This window comes from Coffea arabica, chromosome 10e, assembly GCF_036785885.1.
Source record: "Coffea arabica cultivar ET-39 chromosome 10e, Coffea Arabica ET-39 HiFi, whole genome shotgun sequence".
NCBI classification, from domain to species: domain Eukaryota; kingdom Viridiplantae; phylum Streptophyta; class Magnoliopsida; order Gentianales; family Rubiaceae; genus Coffea; species Coffea arabica.
The window spans coordinates 3,300,817-3,323,336 of NC_092328.1; the positions used below are offsets into that span (position 1 = coordinate 3,300,817).

A 22,520-nucleotide genomic window follows, 5' to 3' on the forward strand; every position below is an offset into this window, starting at 1 on the left:
GACTAGGGGCTTGGTCAGGGATATAGAAAGCATCTTGTCCTGTCTCGTTCGTAAAATGGAGGGATTGGGCCTGCAGAAGTGCAGATGCAAATGAATAACTTGCAAATCATTAACCAGTAAATATTTCAAAAAAATTTTGTACACGTTGTGATCCACCTTGCCGAGTAAAGAGTTGTTTTGATGAGATTTCTCGTTTTTTCTTTTTTGGGTTTCTTTAGAACATAATGTTGGACCTGAGATGACTGGAGTCCACATATAGATCTTGGAAAGCAAATTTTTAAGCTAAATTAGTTTGTGATATCCTAAGATAAAAATCTCCATTGCGAAGATTTCATTCCCATTTTTGTACGTCTGATGGACAATTCTTCTTTACCGGATGGGTAGGGAAGATATCAATTGGGAGCTCTTGTTTTCGCAACCGCTCCTCGATATACATCCGGCGAAGAAAATTCGAATGATATCGATTTTGAGAACAAAATCTAGCCTAATTATCAACTCTGTCTCAAAATCTGACCCGTTTCTAACCTGTCAGCCATTACTTTTCCACAGTCAAATCCCTTTTTATTTAGAGGAAGCGGAATAACATCTTTGCACGCTCATAGTTTTGTTTTCTAGACACGTTTACATTTATTTTGGCCTAAAGAGTTTAAAAATTCAAAAAATGGGATGGTGTAAATTTGATAGAATAAAGGTCAAAAAGGGATGGCGAAAGCTATATATTAAAGCCCTTGCTTTTTTTTTTTTTTTTTTTTCTTTTTGGAACAACCAAAAGAAGAAAAGGACAAGGTAATAAAGAAGCTAAATGATTGTGAATTAAGGTTAGGAGGGATTATGCCAGCTTCCAAATTGTAGAAGTTGCAATGGTATTTTCGCAACAAGACTTGATCTGGCATTTGGACCCCTCATCTAATCCCGCAACCAATACATATAATTTGAGAAAGCTAATTCATGAACATGAACGGATGGCGAGGAAGATTGGTGATGTGTGTCCATTTTGACTACAGACTATTCCTCCACGAACAAAGTGGGAAGTATAAGATCCGTCAAGATCAATTTATCCCTTCATCTTCATGGCCTATTTTCATCCATCTCTGTGCATTTTCCAGTCTCCAGATTCCCCATGTTACCAGTAAAACACGCCATATCCAATAATTCATTCGCTTTAGGATATCCCTATTCCCTCCAGCTGGAAATAGGGAGTGTGGCCACCCACTAAATCTGTTCTGTGATTGGAGAATTGGGGTTGATGGGATCTTGATATCAACTACTTCTCCATCTCAACCACGAATTTTTATTCCTCCCCCTTTCTTCTTATTTCGCTTTTGCATAATATGAACATCAAATGAGTATCTTTTTCTCCTTTGATAGATCAATCATCATCATTGGTAATCAAGAGTCCATATCCACCGTACTTCATTGACGACAATAAAAGCATCTCATCATCGTGAGACAAAGATTTCTTTATTCACTGTCCCCTTTTTTTAATTTTTCTATGATGACTATCCTCTCTCTATATCATAGCTGGCCGCAGAAGGAAGGATTACGAGTAATAACATAAAATTATGATGTCGAATAACTTTTATGTTTGTTGTTAAGATAATGCAGCACTAAAATCCATTTGGATCACTCCTCTACTTATGCGGTTAGTACGTACGTTCATCGTAATTAGGGTAGTAGTTTGGTTTTATGATGACACAAGGGTCAAAAGAGACAAAGGGGAAATCAAGTGGTAAATTTTATTGATATTCTGCAAATCTTGGATTTCATATGCCATAGTTAAGACCAGTTTTTGACGTTGAATTTTTTGTTTTACTAAGTGCTCGGTGGGTACTCGTTAGTATATCTAAATCACACTCAACTTAGCATGTGAATACATGCAATCACAATTCTTGCACCACCCTTGCATTTATACAATTTTCTCAAATTAACTATATTTTTCGAATGTAAAATATAAGGCCCCTTTTAACAAATAGGCACCGCTTAGCCAAAAGATTGATGCTTTAAATAAATGGTGCTAATTCTGTCTTGTCCTATCACAGGTGCGTTTTAGAATGTTGACTATTATTGAATTTTCATTTTCTAAAACAGAAAAATATAAGGAAAAGCTTGACGCGTGTATTTGTCTTCCATAATAGAATAAACGACAAATACAAGAAGGAAGAAACTGATTATTCGCACCCTTGTCGACATTGAATTCTGTTGATGATGCAAATACTTTGTAAAAATCTCTTGGCTTGAGAAAATGACGTATAATTCAGGAAGAAGATGCATGCATTCATCCAATCAAACTACCATTGAAGAAGACATGCATGCAAGGAGAGCCGCCATTTACAAGTTGCTGTCGAGGATAGGAATGGAGCGCCTAGAGCTTGAAAATGATCCAGATAAAGATTCAAGACGAAGTCTGTAGTATTCAGACAAGTTGAGATATATATTAGTCACTCTCCATTTCATACTATTCAACTTGATTTATGGTGGTTAAGGCTTCAGAGCGTCGAGGTTAGAGGTTATAGGTTTTAATCCTTCTATCCCCTCTCCGTTTCTTAAATCGCACATCTTCCTTCCTAGAGATTTTATTTTAGAAAAAATGATTTATGGTGATTGGACTTTGGAAGCACAAATAGTTCTTCCCCTCAACTGTCTGAACTCTGAAATAGTTTCACAGGTGACATAGACAGATGGATCAATGGTGGAAGTAGAGCGTCGAAGGAATCAATTTCTATTGGAACATGTCTACAGTATGCCGATTCTGAAGGCAAATGGAATCAAAATTTCTAGCGGAAAATGTCTACACCAAGAATAGAAGAATATATTGGTGTTTTCTTTTCTCGTTCTTCGAAATCACAAGGGAAAAAAATTGAAATCTGAAAAAAGGATAAATTACCTTTTACCCCCTATGATTTGGTACTTTATTACATAATCTCCCTATGGTTTAAAAACTTATATATAAACCCCTGATGATTTGGGTTAAAGTGTCATCATTAATTTTTCCATTAAAACTAACGGTCAAAAGTAAAAAGCCAAGTCAAAGTAATAAATTGAAAATTTCACTCTTTTATTACTTTTTTTTCTTTTTTCCTTTTCTTTCTCTCTCTCTCTCTTTTTTTTTTTTTGGGAAGAGAAGAGATGATTTTGAAAGCCTATACTTTGGCCTACAAAATCTTAATTTTCTGCAAATACAGAAGAGATGGAAGAGGGAAGGGAAATATAAAACAAATAAATAAGAAACAAAAATACCAAATTCTTTTTTTACTACAAATATCATTATAAGTTCTAAAACCAAATCTTAAATGGTGTTTTTTAGTTCTTATTTATTTTTTTTATTTCAATTTCTTCTTTTTTATGTTTGGAGGGCAAAAAGAAGAAATAATGAAAGGAAAGATTTGACAATTTATTATCTTGATTATGATTTTTTACTACTTACCGTTAGTTTTAACAAGAAAACTAATGGTGACAGATTAACCTAAACTATGAGGGGCAGTATATAACTTTTTAAACCGTAAGAGAGTTATGTGATAAAACATCAAATCACACGCGAATAAAAGATAATTTGTCAAAACAAAAAAAAAAAACTCCTTTGTGACTGGAATAATTGTTGGTGCACATCGATTTCAATGATGTTACTGGTGGAGCAGACAAAAACCATGAAAGTGTTAAATAGTGCGGGCTGCGTATGACACAAATTAGGAAAAGATTGAACTTATCGGACGCTTTGAAATGGCTCTAAGACGGAAAAAGGGTACCATGATCTGGTACGGCAGTGTTATCTTTACGAAACTAGCAACTACAAACTTTATTGATTTTCAGCTATTTCTGGAAACCAATTATTGCAAATAATAGAACACGCAAATTAATAGTAGACCCGAAGCTCTTGTTTACCGTCCCAATAATTTATGGAGTATCTGTAACCTGTTTCTTTCTTGTTTCAGTGCATTTTCTGCTTAGATGGGGGCTTAATGCTACGCAGCCGACGAAAGGAAAAAGAATGACATATTAATTAGTACCACTAGATAGAACTTAGAAGTAGCATGCGAGCAGTTTATACATTCGCAATGATAAGATTGCCCAGATAATACGTTGTCAATTTTGAAGATGCCCAACAGTATGGCAAACCTAAACCTAATTGAGTTGGCTCGATCTACGTAAACAGTAGTTTTTTTTGTACTAAGCGTATCAAAACCTAGACCTTCTAAAAGTACAAATACATAAATGGTTTATTTGCAGAGGAATCATGCATTTTAGGTGTTCTTTTTATTTCGTTTTAACAGAAAAAAAGTGAGATTTAAGATGCGGTGAGGATTAATGAGATTTGAATGCAAAACCTCGAAATTTTGGAGATTCAATCCACTAAATCTAGACTTCCTCAATTTTTTTTTAAAAAAATTCTAACAAAAAAATGGTAAAATTTAAGAAGTAATGAGAAGGGGAAAGGAGAATTGGAACCGGGATATCTAATTCTTAAAACCTTAACTTTGTCTTTTTATGTTTTTTTACAACGAAAAAGAGAGACTTGACAGAGCCAAATTTGGTGCCAATAAGTGTGACACTCCCTTTCCTTCAGGTTTAATCACTTTATACACTCACAGCATATCCACGGTCATCCATCTCCAGCATGAACAGGTCATAGACCAATGGCATCAGTTCTGCATCTACGTCAGATTCTTGTCTGTCTTCTTCCTAGCTCCCAAGTGTGTGTATATCATGTTGAGAATGGGATTTGCCTCAGCTCCACTAGCTTCGGCTGCTTAAAGCTCGGGCCGCAATATGATGCCCAGGAAGAATATGAGAAGTATCTGCCAGTGGTATATATCCAGTATCAGCGACAAAATCTCTGATACCTATTAGTACCAAAGAAAGAAATTAGTCTATACACCATAGCTAGTAGTATAATTTTAGCATCAGCAAGCAACCTCCAAGCGTGGCCAATAAAAATCCAACATAGGTGCGATGCACAGTCAGGTTAATCAGCCACCCTGCAGGCCACTGAACATTTGTCCATTATCCGAAGCTAAAGACAGGGAAGTTGTAGCTATGTTGTTCCGTGATCTGACAGCTTCAAGACATGCATGCATATGCTAAAAGGAGTACGTAGCTAGATAAAAACTTTTTACTTCTAGCGCATCATGCTTGGAGTTCAATTTTTACTTGATGATGGCGAATCTTTCAGATACTCGCTGTACTCGTCCTGTAGCTAATCCTCCTCCTCAATACACTCTTGCTCCATTGCCATTCATTAAAATGAAAGGTAAAAGGGGAGGGAGGCAAGAAGGGTAAAACACAAATCTGACATCCCCTCTGGACCAGACTGATTGGTTCTGTCGGTTCAGCAAGAGGGACTTGCCATGGCAACAGTCTTGCTGTATAAGTATATAATTATATATTAGTAAAGCTTCTACTCCCACAATCCCTTCTCACTAATTGCTAAGGCGTGAAAATCCGGCCATACGGCTACGACGAACCATGGCCATAGGCTAGTTTCCCGTATCCTAATCATTTTCTACAATCTCCTTAACAAGTTTCCATCGTTAATGGAATACAACTAGCATTATCTGAATTCTGCCACACCTTAGAAACAATATACAGCAATATTCATCCATACACGACGTGAGACGGGTCAAGCCATGCTCTGCTTTAATGATTTGCACTTGACACAAATGTTGCGAATCTCGTGACAAATGGCAAATTGATCATCCACTTTCAAAATCAACTCATTCCTGTACGTACTTCGTCTGCTATATATCATAGAGGTGAGTAAAATGTCTTTTTACCAACATGCATGCATGGCAAAATTTTGACAAAATAAATCTACTAGCAAACACACTGATTCCTATCGGTTTGATTGCACGATGGATGGATAAAATGTTAACAACTTCGACTCATTAATCTTGCACCTGACTCCACCAACCGGTCTTTTCACGTAGCAGCAGCTACCAAAGATAATGTCTAGACAATCTGGATTAGCATCGAGCAATCTACGCCCCAACTCTATCTCGACGGTCGACACCTGCCCCAATCAATGGGAAAACATAAAAGCGTGAGTATCCACATGAGATTTTCTGTTCCCATCATGTGGAAATTTCAACAAGTCGAACCAATACCCACGTACAAGACAAGGCAGCAGATAAAACGCGACACGTGGGATAAAACTTGATGTATACTCGCTTCGTATGATTGTTTAGGTTGAAAGTGGAAGGCATTCCTCCAAAAGGCTAAACAATATTTAAGTGTTCGTTATTCATCTTTTTGCAAGTTTACGGATGTTCTTGTTCAGCATGTGAATTCTCAGGAACATGGGGGATGGAAAATCTACGAAAGGGAAATCAAAGTGACTACCACCCAACACTGATGATGTTGTGTTCCAGACTCTCGTCACATTATCTTGTCATGCAACGTTGTCACTTATCAATGAAATTAACGAACATTAGCTTTCTAGGGATAGTTTCTTTTCTCTTCTCTAGTGGGAGTGGGGAAGAGAGGTTTGGAAATATTTTACTACCAATTAAAGTTGTTTGCTAAATGTAACTATGATGTCTCTTTTTTTAGGTCCTAAAGGGTACATGAAGGATCAGCTTAATTTTTGCTGCTGGCTACCTATGGACCCCATTCCAATTAAATGTACATGAAGAATCAGCTGCTTCTCTTTCTCTTTCTTTTTCTTTTTTTTTTTTTTTTTTGGGAGGGGAGGGGGGTGGTGTTGCTCTGTGTTGATGTTAAAAGATGTGATTCTTCTACGAGTATAAACTATGCTTCAATTACAATTAAACTAGCCCGACAAAGAGGTTCCAGCTTTGTTTTCCCCATCCTGAGATATTAATTCTTCGCCATTGCCATGCAATGGAGGGCAACTGGTCATGTAGCTTCTTCTTTTTTTCCCCCGTTTTGACAGGGACATTATTAAGGTAATCTTAAGTCGTTTGGTTCGACTCTCAAACTACATTTGAGCTATAGTTTAGTCGAAATCAATCGAACTTAAAGGAATCCAATTTCATATTTGATATGATTCTAAATGAGAGATATGAAAGACATACACCAATACATATTAATGATTGATCAAAAAATATGTATTCATGTATGTATTTTCAAACTCAATTAATCTTAACAAATTCAAATGACAACTGAACTCGAGCTCATCAAGTTATTCGAACTGCTTAGCTCGAACTCGTTGAACACGAGATTCAATTAATTTGAGCCTCACCCAAACTTAATGAATGGCCCTTGTGTGTTAATTCAAGAAACGATCATCTATATCATTTCACCCATGATCAATGGGCATAAACGCTACGGCGTATCCGCTAGCATCTTACTGGAAAAACTCTGAATTCTTTCCACGTACAACCCCGTCACGAGTTGGTAAACTTAACTGCATTCATCATTAGTAGCTTGCGTCTGGGAACGTCCAAAGTGCATATAACTGCCTTTTTTGGTAGTTAACTGAGATTTTTTGTGAATTTGGAAACCATTTTCTATGACCGGATATATATCAAAAGATGTTGTTGTCATCAGCTTGTATCTATTTCAGTCGCGAAGCATTTTTTGACAGGAGTGGCCTTGCATGCTCCGTGGTTTCCTTTCCTTTGGTCAATAAATCAAATGGCATTTGATGGTTGGGTTGTGGAGCTTGGACCACCAGATTAGGTTGTGTTTCAAGGGGGCTGAGAGTCGCATGAGCATTCCGGGAAGAAATTGAAAATGGAAAGCGGAATTTTGGGTAAGAATTGATGGAAAAGATTAGGAATATATACTTTCTAGCTGATTTTGGCTTTAACATTACCACCTGCATCCATATCTTTAATCCTTTCTTTGATTGAATATTGTCTTTTTTGGTGTAGAGAAGAGTCAAACTCCGCCGACATATATAATAGAAGGATGATATGATTGAAACAACCCGCCAATGCCTAGAAATTTACTGCATGCATGTATTGGACTGTTGGAAATAGACAATTAGCATTTTTTCTATTTTTTTTTTTTTTTTTTTTTGTAAAAAAAGAAGCTTTGGGTACGTATTTGATGGATTAGGATCTCTGTAGTTGATTCTATCCAGTTCAGTTCTAATTCTTACAATTTTTTTACGTAATTTTATACAACTTTAGTGTAATCATAAATAGTTAATATGAGTAAGAAAACAAAACACCATTTATACCAAGATAATAGTAGTATCATTTTACATCAAATGTCGTAAGAATTACATAATCGGACAGTAGAACTAGACGAAACCGTCTATCTCTTCCAATCCTTCAATAGGATCTTCTACTCCAGCAAACCGCTCTTTTCTTTCCCATTAAAATGATGGTGAAAATTTTTTATCTCTCTCTTTCTTTCTCTTTTTTAGCCCTTTTGTTGGGCTTTAAAGTTTGAGGGTCAAATATCACCCTAATTCTCGCGGCCGAAGTGAAAAGCCCTGCGAAGAAACATGAAGGCCCACTTACACAATGTGATGGGCCCAGATCTAGAGTCGTGTGCTCCTGGATTCTGCTCTCGTGTCCCATGGATAGACATCGGCAGCCTGCTGCAACGGGCCACTTTGAGGCTTGATGTAGACAGATCTCGTCCAGCTGGCCGTGAATGCGACAAGCACCGGCGTGCCCCCAGCCCTTCTACACGCTAATTTCGCCCACACACTCCGCGCCAGTTTAAACGGTACTTGCCACCATGAAACATTATTGAATCCAAGGTTTTGAGGGTCGAATATTCTATGGCTCTGTTTGGCCGCTCGTTAAGAATAATAGGAGAGGACAATGTTGAGTTTAGTTTAAATTAGATATATAGTAAACGAGTCTAAATTATCGTCTCTTTTACGAGTTATTTGTATTTCGAGATGAGAAAGCTTGACTCGAAGGATGATTTTGCCAATCAATAAAGATTACTACAAAATCATATTCTAACTAGGACAATATTATTACTTAATTAATGCAAGTAATTCTCCGCCAACTACCTCAAATGAACTCCCAACCTTCTCTTCATTTGGTACAGATGGGCATCGGGCTCTCGTGGAGATGGTTTTGGTCTAGTGATTAAAGTTGAAATCTTAAAATTTAGAGGTTTGGTTTTGAGTATAAATTCTCCTTCATTTTCCTGTTTCTTAAATCCTACCATTTTTCTATTAAGAATTCTTTTTCTTTAAAAAAATAATAATAAAGACTTAAGGCTCAATGTTCCCACACTAGGAAGAGACAAAATAGCGATCTGAAATCAAGAAAAAATGCGCTTGCCAAAGAGTAGTTTAGACTTATAATTAGAAGCATTAGTACTAACTTGCTTGCAAGAAAATGTAAGAGAATCTACTAAAAATATGCAATATAGATTCTATAGTCCTATTTAGGCTAGGTTTGGATGGAGGAATTTGAAAAGAAAAAAAGAGGAATGAAGGGGGAAAAAAACTAGATTTCTTTTGTTTGGGAGCTTTTAAGTGGAAAGGAAAGAAAAGAAAAGAAAAGGAAGAAAAATAGGGGGATCAATAGTTTTAAAAAAATTCTTTCCAATTGTGATGAGGAATAAAAGAAAAGTTGAAGCTAAGCTCTCTAAACTTTTTCAAAATACCAAACTTGTCCATAAACTACGAATGAACAAATTTTTAATACCAAATTCAAAATTATTCCACTTCTTTCTTAGACTTTCAAACAATTACTTGAGATTCTCTTTCCATTCTCTCTCTTATTTTCTTTTCTCACACAACCTAAAAACTTTATCTTCTTTCCTTTCCTCTTCTAAACTCGCAAACTAGTCCTTAGTATTTTACCACCTGTTGGAAACCTATAGTAAATCAAACATTGGGCTTGAAGGGAGTTAGGAAAGAGGAATGGACCTATCTAATCTATTGAATGATTCGAAGGCAGCTAAATGATTTTCAATTATACTCCAAAAAATTGTGAAAATGAAACATATAGTCAACTTGCCCCGAGGGAGGGGCTTAGTCCCTCCTCTTGTGGGCGAGCCATGGATCCTTAACCCTATGCCATGAAATCCCTCTTTCCATGAACCTAATAGATACTAAATGGAACTCAAGGATGAGCACTTGTCAAAAAAGTTTGTCCGGTCATCAAATTAAAACTTTCTACAAAATTTTGTGGTACTTAAACTTGCAAGCTTCCGGCAACACATGATACTTGAGAGTTGTACAAATTTAAATGAAGGTCAACCTGAATTCGACTGAAGAAACACAAAAACCCCGAAACTAACAAGTAGAAGATACAATCCATTGGAATGCAGTAGAGGTGGCAAAATGGGCGGGATGGGCGGGATTTGCTTGGATTTGAGATGGAACCGAGTCATATAGGTTTGGGCCCAACCTTACCCATATGTGTTTTGGAACTAACTTGGGCGGGATCACTTTGGGATGGGTTTAGATTGATCCCGCCCAATATCCAAATCCATTTCCTACATATTTTTTTTTTCTTTAATTCATTTTTTATTTTTTATATAATTTTAATATTTTTGATTTATTAAATTTCTTTTAGTTTTATTAAATAAACATGCAAGTGCTTTATACTCAAGATTCCCACCAAAAATTGGATTAACAAATAAAGGAAAAGATAGATATACAGCCATATTCTAACATATATCAAGATGGCCAAGGTCCTTAGCATGTTGAATATTTATCCTCATCATTGTCCAAGGATGACAGGTCTAAACTGATTGAAATGCTAGAAATTCTTGTGGATAATGACTAGGAAGACTACTAGATTATATTCGCTGGTATGACTATAAAAATTGTTAAAGATAATTTTTGAATCTAAGACTCCGTTTGGATTGACTATTTTTCCAAAAAATAAGTTTTTCAAATACAATGTTACAGTAATATACAATAACTCAAGAAACATCCCATCTATATTAGTATATCAAATATTTCAAAAAAATTTTATAGTAAAATTTTTTCATATACACTGTTACAATAAAATATTTCAAAAACACCCCCCAAAAACAGTTAATCCAAACGGAGCCCTTGCTATTTGAGCCCAATGGGTATCCAAGTATTTCCCACCCTTTCCCATTCATTAATGGGTATAGTTGGGATGTGTCCCAATTTAAACGCAATATCAAATTATAATACCCATCCCGCCCAAAGTTCCTTTGGACATGGGTAGTCCATTGGAACTTGGGACAAATTGCCAGCTCTAGAATGCAGCAATTCGAAAGTTCACTTTATTAGAATCAAGCTTAGCCAAGATTAAAGTTAACTTTGAATTCATTAAAAGGTTTTTAAAAAAGAAAAAAAAAACCAGATCTTATGGCAGTACTAGGCTTGATTAGACTGATCTACTCAAAAACTTCGTTGGGGGCCCAAAATGCAATATCATTACACGTGACATCCGTACACCAAAAGAACGGCCCACAAGAATTTATGTGCGGGAGCCACTTGAAATGAATCCGCTTTGTAAGGTCGGAGATCCTAGGATATCCGACGTGGTTAGCTGTATGGCACTGCCGTTTTCTTGTGGGTCCCGACATCCCAGATTCCTCAATCCACCTCATCTTTCTGGAAAGTCCAACCCCTTTTTTCCGGGAATTGATTTTTTCACTGCTTAATCAGTTAACTTCTAGCACTTCTTCGATGATATTTACATATTCGGTGAGTGAATTGAAGCGCAAGATGTAAAATGGAGAGGGCGGATGTAAATTCTTTTTTTTTTTTTTTTTTTAATCTTAAAAGGAAACCTTTCTAAAATTTTGATAGCAGAAGTTAGTAATGAATACGAGTTTAGTTAATGAGTGTCTAGCGAATACTCCTTGTTAGCGCTTCAAATATTAACTTTTTGATAAGAGTGTTGTTAATTTAAAAAGGAGTTCAAAAATAGAAAGTGCAACAAATTTCAAGTGTGTGTACCCATATAATAAATTTGACGTAAATTAAGTAGGGATTTTGGGCACCCTTTAATATAGGTTAAAAAAAATGTTTAATTACTGCATTAACTGTTTCATATTTTGGAAAGTTATTTTTAAAGGATTCACATGTTAAATGACATACCCAAAATTTTCCCTAAAAATAAACATCACAAGTCTTCCAAGACACGAGTGCCAGCGGAAGACTTGTGATGTTTATTTGTAGAGAAAAGGTTAGATATTTTATTTAACATGTGAAATCCCTTAAAAATAACTTTCCAAGACATGAAATAGTGTAGTTAACAGGGCACCTGTTAGAAGATATAAATGCTTTATTAAAACAAGGATCTGTCTGTCTAACGAGTGTCCACTGAACACGCGTTAGAAATATTTCAGGTGTCATGCTTTTAAAAATGTAAGATTAAATAAAAAAAGTAAATAAATACAAGGAAAGATAAATAAAATTAAAGCAAAAAAGGATATATAAATGTAAGGAAGGGTAATCATTATTAGTACGTGTATATAAATGATAGGTTATATGAATTTTAAATATGTTAATGAATGGTCATCGGGCACCCGTTAAAAAAAATCCATTGAACAGTGATAATCCAGCAGCTGGGAGTACAGATGAATGACATGGAATGGGTTTATATTTGGGAAACCACAATCATGCTCTCATTTGTTTCATTTACCAAAATAAGTGTTGATATGGCAAAGCTAGTAACCAAGACAATTATGTTGGAAATTAGTCAATTACACTCGATCTGACTGTATGGCAACCATGCCGAATTTGGTCGTGAACCAAATGTTAGTGTAACCACCTTTTCTTCTTTCAAGCAGGTAATCTATTGAGCTAATTTGTCCCCATTGTTGGCTCATTCAAATCAATCACTAATCGAATCTATAGAATGAGATTTGAAAATCTAATGATATAGATTTTCGTAATCTATAGACTCTAGCTCATCCACGGCAAGCAACGTAGAACATTCTTCCATTGTTGCAAGTGTGGTTGGCAACATTGCCATAACAATGATGGTGTTCTTCCCAGAGCAATCTCTCTTTAAAATGTCTAGATTACCCTTCCTAAAGTTTGACCCATTTCCACTATCCTCACTCTCTATTTTCTTTCTTTCTTTCGTTATAACCTCCGCTCAGGATCTCTCTCAAGCCTTACAGCTCCCAGCCCAACTTGTAATAGGTAAATAATGAAACAACCCACCCTAACCGCATAGCCATTCTTGGGTTTCAATCGAGAAATAGAAAGGAAAATGTTGCCACAATTATGAGCATAAACATCAGAGTCAAGAATTTGGAGGTTTATGAGCATATCCTTGATATCAAGGATCCCGGGAAAAAATTTAACCATTATTTGCTAAAAATGTCCATCAATGCTGTTGATTAAAACAGGAAGAGGAAACCACATGTAACCTCACCACGTACCACTGGGGATTTCCAACATAACTAAACTCTCATGTACAAACTTTAAAATCAATGACTCGGACTTGGATGTTTAATCATCTTTGGCAAAATATTTATTCGATGCTGTGGTTTGGTTGGAAAGGCAGTAAAACACAGTTCATTGGGTTTTCAAGAGGAAAGTGTAGCCAACTGTGAGTGGCCGACCAAGATGGTGGATGAAAGGGCATGGGATGTACTGCCTCTGTGAATCATGGTGGCCTTGTTGGATACTCAATTTAGGGAGGGGGATTTGCAGGAGAGAGCAGAACATTACTGGTTGGGGAGCGGAGGTCCTGATGGTGGTTGATGGGCTACATGCGTCGGCAGGAAATAGGAAACAAAGCAGGGGAGATGGCAAAGTTGGAAGTGAATTTGGGTTGACCTTCATAAGGGTAATTTAGGCATTTACAGAGATATTGCTCTGGCACTGGCAGGAAAATTTCTGCACTTGTAATAATATCGCAAGCCCTGCAAGTGCAACTACATTTGAATTTATATTAGTCTGTTCTCGAGGCTAATTTTGAGTTAGAGTAACAAAGTTATATGTTTCTAACGGATGTTTAATGACATTTGTTGAGATACCTAAATCACATCTAAGTTACTACGTGAAGACACACACTCATATTAATTTATTGCCCCTTTTGAATCGTGACACTTTCTCGGAGTAATTCTAAAAAACTTACACCTGAACTCCCTCTTAACGAATGCCCATTAAGCACCTGTTAGCCAACCGAACCGATAGTGTTTTTTTATTTTTTCATTGAAAAAAGAAAAGAAAAGAAAAGAAGTATCTTTTGGTTAAGGACAATCAGCTTTACAACGGACCATGTAGACCAGATGATGTTGAGGGAGCAGTCCAGAACACTAAACAAGTAAACATGTTCTGAATTCATTGCCCAGATGCAGATGACAACGTTTCACAGAACATCTTTTTTGGTCCCACATGAACATTTGCTCAACCTTTGGTTTGTAGAGGGTCCTCGTTCGGACTCGTATATCCATTTTTGTGCATGCATTTTGAGAATATGGTTTGCTTCGAAATTCATTTTATGTGTAAAAATGCTCTAAAATTATGTGCCAACTGCCAAGGAGGAGGCTCAGATGAACTTTCAGGCAACCTAAAGTTAAGTGTCTACTTTCTTGAAATCTTTGAGCAATCTAGAACCGCAAATTGTTATTGACAAACTAAGCATCTCCAATCACTATGGAACATTATTGTAATGAGTGTTTCTTGACTTCTAAAGTGATACAGAAGCCATTTACAGCCTGGAAATGGCTGAGGCTCATGTAAAGAGGGTCAATGGGGGATTGTTGTCTAAGAGACAGCAACTCATCAGCTTTTTGGTTTAGAAAATGTGGTGACAATCCCATGGGATTGTGGGAAAAAATCATAGGACAAAAGACCCTACATAAATTATTGGAATGGATTTTAACATTATGGAAGTAGCTTAGATAATCCCTGCCCTGGTTGATTGATTCCGTTACGTTGCCCTGTGTGTTGCAGGTTTTTTCATGCTTCCTGGAATACTTGTTTGAGGTTAGGAAATTTGGATATGGTATTATTTGAAATATTATTTGGAATAATTACTGTAGCACTTTTTGTGATGTGATGTATGTGAGATAAAAAGGTGGTTGGGAATATAAAAAGGTGGGTCGGAAAATGTGTGTACGATGCAAGCGAAATATTATTTGGGATAAGTTTTGTATCCAAACACTCCACATGTTTGAATACACCCTCTTGAGATAAATTGAATTTGCCATGAAATTGAGTTCCAGCAGAGAGGGAGACTGCTCTATCCTCCAACATTATATTTTTCAAATAAAAGTAAAAATTAAATGAAAGAAAGCTGTGATTTTCTAGGTTAAATGGAAAATATGTACACTATTATGTTGATATATATATATATATATATATATATTCTGTGTTCTTTGGACATTCGATAAGCACATAAAAAAGAGTAGGTGGACCCACTAAAAATTTCAAATAGTATTTTAATCATATCATAAATACATTTTTTGACTATCTTTTTATCTCACATATAACTTAAAATCGGACGCAGCTCTCATCATGTGCACTAAGGACATACAATTGAAAAACCCAGTACTTAATTAACTCCGAACCATTTGGATTGCATTTTTTGGGGAGTTTATGGAGAAAAATTATTATAACACTTTTTAAGAATGTGATGTATATGAGGTAAAAAGATGAATGAAAATTGTGTAGAAAGAATATTTATGGAAAAACATTTTCTCCAAAATGTCACAATCTAAACAAGGCTAGATTCTAAAGAAGGTGGTGCACGTTTTGGTGAGGAACACATCGGCCCTTGTGTTCTTACCAGTTCCAGTTTCCGTGGGCCAAATACGAACACATATTATTGTTTGGGTTGTTAGATTGATCAGGTCCAAGCCTGTCCCACTCGAAGGAAAAGTCCTTTTCCCCACTCCCAGCCTGGCTAAATACGATTCAGGTTCCGCTTAATTAATCCTATAACATTCAAAATAAATACATAAATTTCTCTTCATAGTTTATAAATTATATTGACCCCCTCATCATTTTTAAATATTTTGTTTTGGCTATTACTTGTAGAGTTGAATTTCAATGAGATCCATCCCCTACAATTAGTGGCCGAGCCACCGCCACGTTGAGTTGAGGGGGTGAAATTTTAATTTTTTAGAAACTCTAAAATAGCGTATAAAAATTTTAAAAATTAGAGTATTGCCTCATTCTTATCCCTTCTGAATTTTGATAGTAGTCCCTTTAATCTCATAATTGTCCCCCCGAAATTGTTGAAATCTTTTACAATTGTCCTCTCCATTTTCACATTTTGAACCTTGAACTAAAATATATTTATATGATGCTATTTTCCCCTTTCTATTAAACTAAACGTAATTTTTTTTTTTTTGGTAAGCAAATGCTATTTATTAATATTGAACTTTTATTACGTGTTGATTTCACATGAATTACAAGCCAACCAACCATTCATTCATTTGACAGTTCAATTGTGTACAATTTATTTGCCTATATTGCATATGTTAATATTTTTATGCATAATTTTATACCGTTGGATGAGCTGAAAAATAATGAAAATCTCCGACCTATTCTAATAGCCCGAAGGAATCATAAAACATGCTAACATTTTTAGGTTGTGTTTGGATTGCATTTTCCGTCATTTTTCATGGAAAAATTACTGTAGTGATTTGATATATGTGAGAGAAAAAGGTGATCACGAAAATAACAATATTTTCCGATAGAAACAAGCAATCCAAACAAAGCCTTAGTTTCAATTGAAGAAATCCCTCCAAAGTCATGCTCGAATGATCATATCCACTTCTTTACCAAAAGTACTGGTATATATTCTCCTACTGCAAAACAATTTAAAAAGTGGAAGGGTTTCAAAGGGTTAGTTCATTTAGAAAAAGAAAATGTAGAACGAGTGACAAAAAGCTTGGAGGTGGATCGCTTAATGAGGGAGGACTAAACATGATTTGTTACTAGCTACAGGACCATTGATTTGCTGTACCCAAAAAAAAAAAAAAACTAAAAATTAAAATAAAAACAAGTAAAAAAATAGCATATCCACTAAATAGTTCCTTCATTTGGAGTTCCATGTCCGAAATTGGCAGGTGCATGAACTTATTAATTGTCATTTTTAGAGAAATTAAGTAAAAAATAAACGAGATTAAGGAAAGTAATTATTTTGCAATTCCATTTAGTTCTTACCATGCTGGTACTTTTCCCTGTATATATCAAGAATGTCACCTACTCTAACAACACATAATAAGGCGCATTAAGACGAAAAATCCAGGCGCAAAAATCGTGTTTAATCTATCATTTCCCCGGGAGCTGTCTGTCCATATCAGGAATCACAAACTATGGTTGACCTAACTAAGGAAAACAACTAACCAGATAAATCAGAAAGGAAATCATTTGTGCACTATGAAATTTTGGATGCAAAATTATGATAAGGATTTCATCAAATAATAATTATACTTGCCGTTACAATATGAAAATAAATCACATCACATACCAAGGTGTTATTCGGCTTACCATAATAATTCAAAGTAAAATACGCGGCGTCAAGCTTATTGAGCACCTCCAAGTTAAGTTGAAACTCGAAATTTGGATTATTTTTAACGTTAAATTGAACTCGAGTCGAGTTATAATTAATTCACGTCAAGGCTGAGTCAGAGTTTTCACCAACCACGTTCACACCCTGCAGTACTCCTTTTTCTTCCAGAATAATCTATGTGATGTTCCATAGACTGTCAAAAGTTTTCCTTTTATGCTCAATAATCTAGAGGAATTAATTAAAATACTTCCATACACGAAAATTTGATTTTTCTTTAATTTCCTTAGTTGAGCAGGGTTCTGGCTGATCATTCTTATCTAAATAGTGCATATAAGCAGGAGCAAATCTTCTCTAAACTTTGTCCCCATCCTACCCACGCTTTTCTATATAAAGCACAACGTCCAGAGTCCAATTCAAACTCAGAATTGAATAGGCGGAAAGAAACATTTTAACTACAGCACCAAGAACAAAACTAACTTCCTCAACTGTTTCTGAGAGAGAGAGAGAGAGAGAGGGAGATGGAGCAAGGGAAAGTCTTTATACATATCTTCATCTGTCTCCTTACTCTACTCTCTTGCATCCTTGTCCTGAAAGCCAAGAGAATATTTTCATACATGTCCTTAATCCTGGAAAAGGAGAAAGTAGTAACCTGGCGAAAGTCTAGGCTCCCTCCAGGCTCAATGGGGTGGCCTTGTATAGGAGAAACTCTGCAACTTTATTCTCAAGATCCCAACGTCTTTTTTACTGATAGACAAAGAAGGTTTCGTGTCATCAACTTTTGTACATTTTTGCATGATGATTATCTTGTTAATTTACTAAACACTGGATGGATGAGTGTAATTTCGTCGAATTGGATGATTTCTGTTCCAGGTATGGAGAAGTCTTCAAGACTAACATTTTAGGTTGTCCTAGTGTGATGCTGGCTAGCCCTGACGCAGCTCGATTTGTGTTGGTGACTAAAGCTAACTTATTCAAGCCTACATATCCCAGGTGTAAGGAGGTTTTGATAGGCCCTTCCGCCCTGTTTTTCCACCAAGGAGATTACCACATGCGCCTGAGAAAGCTGGTGCAAAGCTCCTTATATCCTGAGGCTATTCGTAATCTTGTCAATGATGTTGAAGCTATTGCAATCGCTACGTTGGAGTCCGTTGCAGGGGGCCATGTTCTCAACACTTTTGATGAAATGAAAAGGGTTGGTATATCAGTAAATCTCAATGATAGATTTTTAGGAGGACTGGAGAAAATAGATTTCCTGTTTTCCTCTGCATTATTGCTATCACTTTTCTTAATAAAATTACTTATGATTGAATTGTCCAGTACTCATTCGAAGTGGGCATTCTCGCTATTTTTGGTCATTTGGAAGCCCCACGTAAAGAAGCATTGAAGGAAAACTATAGCATTGTGGATAAAGGTTACAACTCTTTCCCAACAAAATTTCCTGGAACTCGTTACAGAAGGGCCTTACAGGTAAACAAACCATAGAAAATGTCATTGTCAATAGGACATTATTGTGCCACTACGGTAGTGAAAGTGACGTGTTAAAACAGTTAACTGCATCGATCATGTTATATCCTTTCAAATGATCTATACTGTCTTTGTTAGTAATTGGAAACTTACCAATTTGTACTATCAATTGGCTGTTTTTGCCCTTTGAAGGCAAGGAAAAGGCTAAGTGAAATCCTCAGCACGATCATAAGTGAAAGGAAGGAACAAAGAACACCTGAGAAAGACCTGTTGGGATGTCTTCTGAATTACAAAGATGAAAATGGTGAAGTCCTGAAGGAGGATCAGATTGCAGATAACATCATTGGTGTTCTATTTGCCGCCCAGGACACTACAGCCAGTGTCATGACATGGATAGTCAAGTACCTCCACGATAACCCGAAACTTCTGAAGGCTGTAAAGGTGCATTCCAGAACATGGTCACATTTTCTTTTCTACTAAAAGGGAAATAAAAGGAGCCCCTCATTGTCCATTCGCTGTGTCTTGGACTTAAACTTTGATATTAGGGACACTGTCATGATTGCATTCAATGTCTAAAATGTCTGTGCAGGCCGAACAGAGGGCTATCTACCAATCAAATACCAAAGAACATTGTCAGTTGACATGGGCTCAGACTAGAGAGATGCCATTAACTTACAAGGTATATGAGAATGTGCAAATGGGGTCCCCTTTTTTTTTCCCACTTTTTCTTTACCTCTTATGAAGTTGGAATAACTGTATTTGGTAACAATGTGTGTCCTCAGGTCATCTTAGAGAGCTTAAGAATTGCAAGCATTATATCTTTCACATTTAGGGAAGCAGTAGCTGATGTAGAGTACAAAGGTAAAGCTTATAGGAAGTGAATTATTTTCTAGCAACTAATTGATCTGGGATTAAAGTATGATTTCTGGGTTTGAGTCAGAGTTCTCCTTTTTTAGATAAAAATGTTTATATATACACTTCTTTTCTGACGAAAGATGTGGAGGAACTGAAAACTCATGATTATGTCAGGGTACCTTATTCCAAAAGGTTGGAAGGTAATGCCTTTGTTCAGGAATATTCATCACAATCAAGAATTCTTTACTGAACCCCAGAGATTTGATCCTTCAAGATTTGAGGTACAGAATCAGAATTTATTTGGCCAAACTCCCAAATGCAAAACGTCTAAAGATCTTTCCTTAAAGCGCCAATTTACTTGGTCCAGATGTTGCATAAGTAACAGCTAACAACATCAAGATCCTGTTCTAAAATGCCCTGTGTTGCACTTGTATAGGTTGCCCCAAAGCCCAACACTTTTATGCCATTTGGCAGCGGAGCACACGCCTGTCCTGGTAATGAGCTTGCAAAGCTGGAAATGTTCGTACTGATCCACCACCTAGTCTCCAAGTTCAGGTATTTTTTTTGGCCAAATCTTGCACAAAAAAAAAAAAAAAAAAAAACCACCCTGTCTAAGAATGACCAATGGTAGTATTATGATATACCGGTATTACTAGCAGTTCTGTTCGAGTTGAGTGCTCCATGATTTTTGACAGGGGAATTTTCAATGGGTCGTTGTTTGTGTACTGTAGGTGGGAAGTGGTGGGATCTAATAGTGGAGTTCAGTATGGTCCATTTCCGGTCCCTCTGCGTGGACTCCCAGCCAGATTATGGAAAGAATCTACCGCCTAGCACCTAAGGACAAGAAGGAGCAGCCTGGCTTCTTCTGACGGCACATCCATCCCCTTCATCGAATTTTATCAATTAGATTCAGTTAGTACAAGGAAATTCTCTCTAACTCTATCCCATCGCAAAGGAAATCGGGAATAGATTAAAGATCTCCCATTTTCTTTCAATGATGACAAGTTATGTTCTTCATTCTCATTTCTCAATCAAGAATTTCATTTTACATCTCTCCCTTACTTTGCCTACTTTTACAGATTGCAACTTGTGCCCATTTTACATTGGAAGAATCTTGAATTCGATAAAGAGCTAACCTTCGAAACAAAAGAGGGTAGACTTTCATTTCAGGAATCATTCCTTTTACACTGTCTCGGCATTGTTATCCTATTGCGTTTGTGCGCTCGAAATTTGATTTGAGCCCTCTTGTTTGTTCGGGTAGAATAGATCATATAATGTTCTTGTTTTTTTCGACGTGTGTCTAGCTCCATGCTAAAAGGTTCTTCACTTGAGGATACAAAGGTACCCAAGTGTTTATAGTCTCATTGGTTTCTGTAAAGGGGATGCGGCCGTCAGCTGTAAGGCACAATCTAAAAGCGTCCTGCCTTTACTTTGTTGACCAAAACCAGGCTCGGCCAGAGCTTTGTAAACAGGGGATGCTAAACTGTGGCTGCTAGAGCTTTGTAATTGTATTCGAGGAGAGTAATGTGAATTTTCAGTTTAGTGGCTCTACTGATGATATTTCACAACGGTTGTGGCCCAAAGTCAGAGCTCTTAGTCTCTGGAGATATCAGATTCCTTGACTCTGCTTGATTGCCATCCCAGTTCAACAATCCATAATGTTCCTCTGTCTAATGGTCAAGCCTCGACTTATCTATGATAACTTCAAGCAACTAGAACGAGCACAAGGCCCCAGAATATTCTTAGATCATGAATTCCAACTTCCAAGCAAGCCAATGACCTTCAAAGGTTCTTCTTTGCCCGTAAATCTTAAGTCTCCACATAGCGCTGATCATTTTCACCATGCATGTACATGTTTTAAGCTGCTCTAAGTACACAGTACTGGTGATACCAAAATTTTGAACTTATAGTTTTCGAACACTAAAAAAAGGAAAATGAAACTTTGAACTTGTAGTTTTTGAACACTACAAAAAGGAAAATGAAGCTTCTCAGAGGGGTAATTTAGTGCATAACCTGTAGCATAAACAGATAACCAACGAATGTTTAGTAAATCATTCTAGTGAGACAGGTGCTGCAGTTCTTTTCTCTGCCTCCAGATATGAAGTCTGGCAAGAATAAGATGTCTCCCGCAGTTTATGCTGGAGTACAACTAGTCTTTAAATTAATCTGAAGCAACTTGTTCAGATGTTTGATGTTATACACATATAATGATTTTCATCAGGAACAACGGCCAATGTCTTCAAAACGTGTTTAGAGTCTCTTTAATATTTCCCGTGGAAACTTCTCAAAAGACTAAGCAGATATATACTGGTTGAGAAGATGCTCATAATTCAGTCCCAAATAAGGAAGATCTTCTCAACGGTATGCAGAGGTTCATTTCCTCTTCCCCTACCTCAGATAAAACAGCTTCCTATCATTAGCACCTCCACCGGAACTTCTTAGTAAATATCAAGTGAGCACCTATTCATCCAACTCAAAACCAATTGGTTATGAGTGGAGCTTTTGTTGATAGTTTGAAAGTCCTTCGGCATGTCGGATGCTGTCCCGTGACATCAAAGGACCCTACTATTCCCAGACACCATCTACCAACGTTTTCTGGAATGTGTCATCTTAAGATATGCTTTTCTTTTTCCTTTTTGTTCCCCAAGAGAGAAAGGATCTTCTCTGCGGTGAGAATGGATTCTGTTAACTGAAATGAATTTCATGATCAACTAAATCATCTGAGTTTCAGATATCTTGGGGGGCTTTTTTTCACTATTATTTTCCCTTCAAGTGCTTCTTTCATTCGCATCGTCAAGCTCAAGTTCCTCTAAAGACAAGTGTATTTGCCTAGGCAGAATGCAACCACAGGCA

The 22,520-nt window shown here is 36.6% G+C and overlaps 1 protein-coding gene across 2 annotated transcripts; it reads left to right on the forward strand.

The window, feature by feature from the left end:
• The first annotated feature begins 17,752 nt into the window (after positions 1-17,752).
• On the forward strand, positions 17,753-21,227 carry LOC113712755 (abscisic acid 8'-hydroxylase CYP707A1-like). Of its 2 annotated transcripts, XR_011821975.1 has the most exons (10): positions 17,753-18,108; positions 18,219-18,540; positions 18,666-18,815; positions 19,005-19,253; positions 19,402-19,491; positions 19,595-19,673; positions 19,842-19,948; positions 20,104-20,222; positions 20,399-20,579; positions 20,747-21,227. XR_011821975.1 is itself a non-coding variant. In XM_027236309.2 (9 exons), exons 1-9 carry the CDS (start codon positions 17,867-17,869, stop codon positions 20,496-20,498), a joined length of 1,458 nt encoding a protein of 485 aa, XP_027092110.2. In that variant the 5' UTR covers positions 17,753-17,866; the 3' UTR covers positions 20,499-20,721. The 2 variants fall into 2 exon arrangements, 1 of the variants encoding a protein (XP_027092110.2); XM_027236309.2 differs by lacking the exon at positions 20,747-21,227 and having other exon boundaries at positions 20,399-20,721.
• The last annotated feature ends 1,293 nt before the right edge of the window (positions 21,228-22,520 follow it).

Coding starts and splice junctions, on each gene's coding strand:
- LOC113712755 (XM_027236309.2), top strand. CDS start 17,867: ATGGAGCAAGGGAAAGTCTTTATACATATCTTCATCTGTCTCCTTACT. Junction 18,541..18,665: donor CTTTTGATGAAATGAAAAGG/GTTGGTATATCA, acceptor TGAATTGTCCAG/TACTCATTCGAAGTGGGCAT. Junction 19,254..19,401: donor AACTTCTGAAGGCTGTAAAG/GTGCATTCCAGA, acceptor ATGTCTGTGCAG/GCCGAACAGAGGGCTATCTA.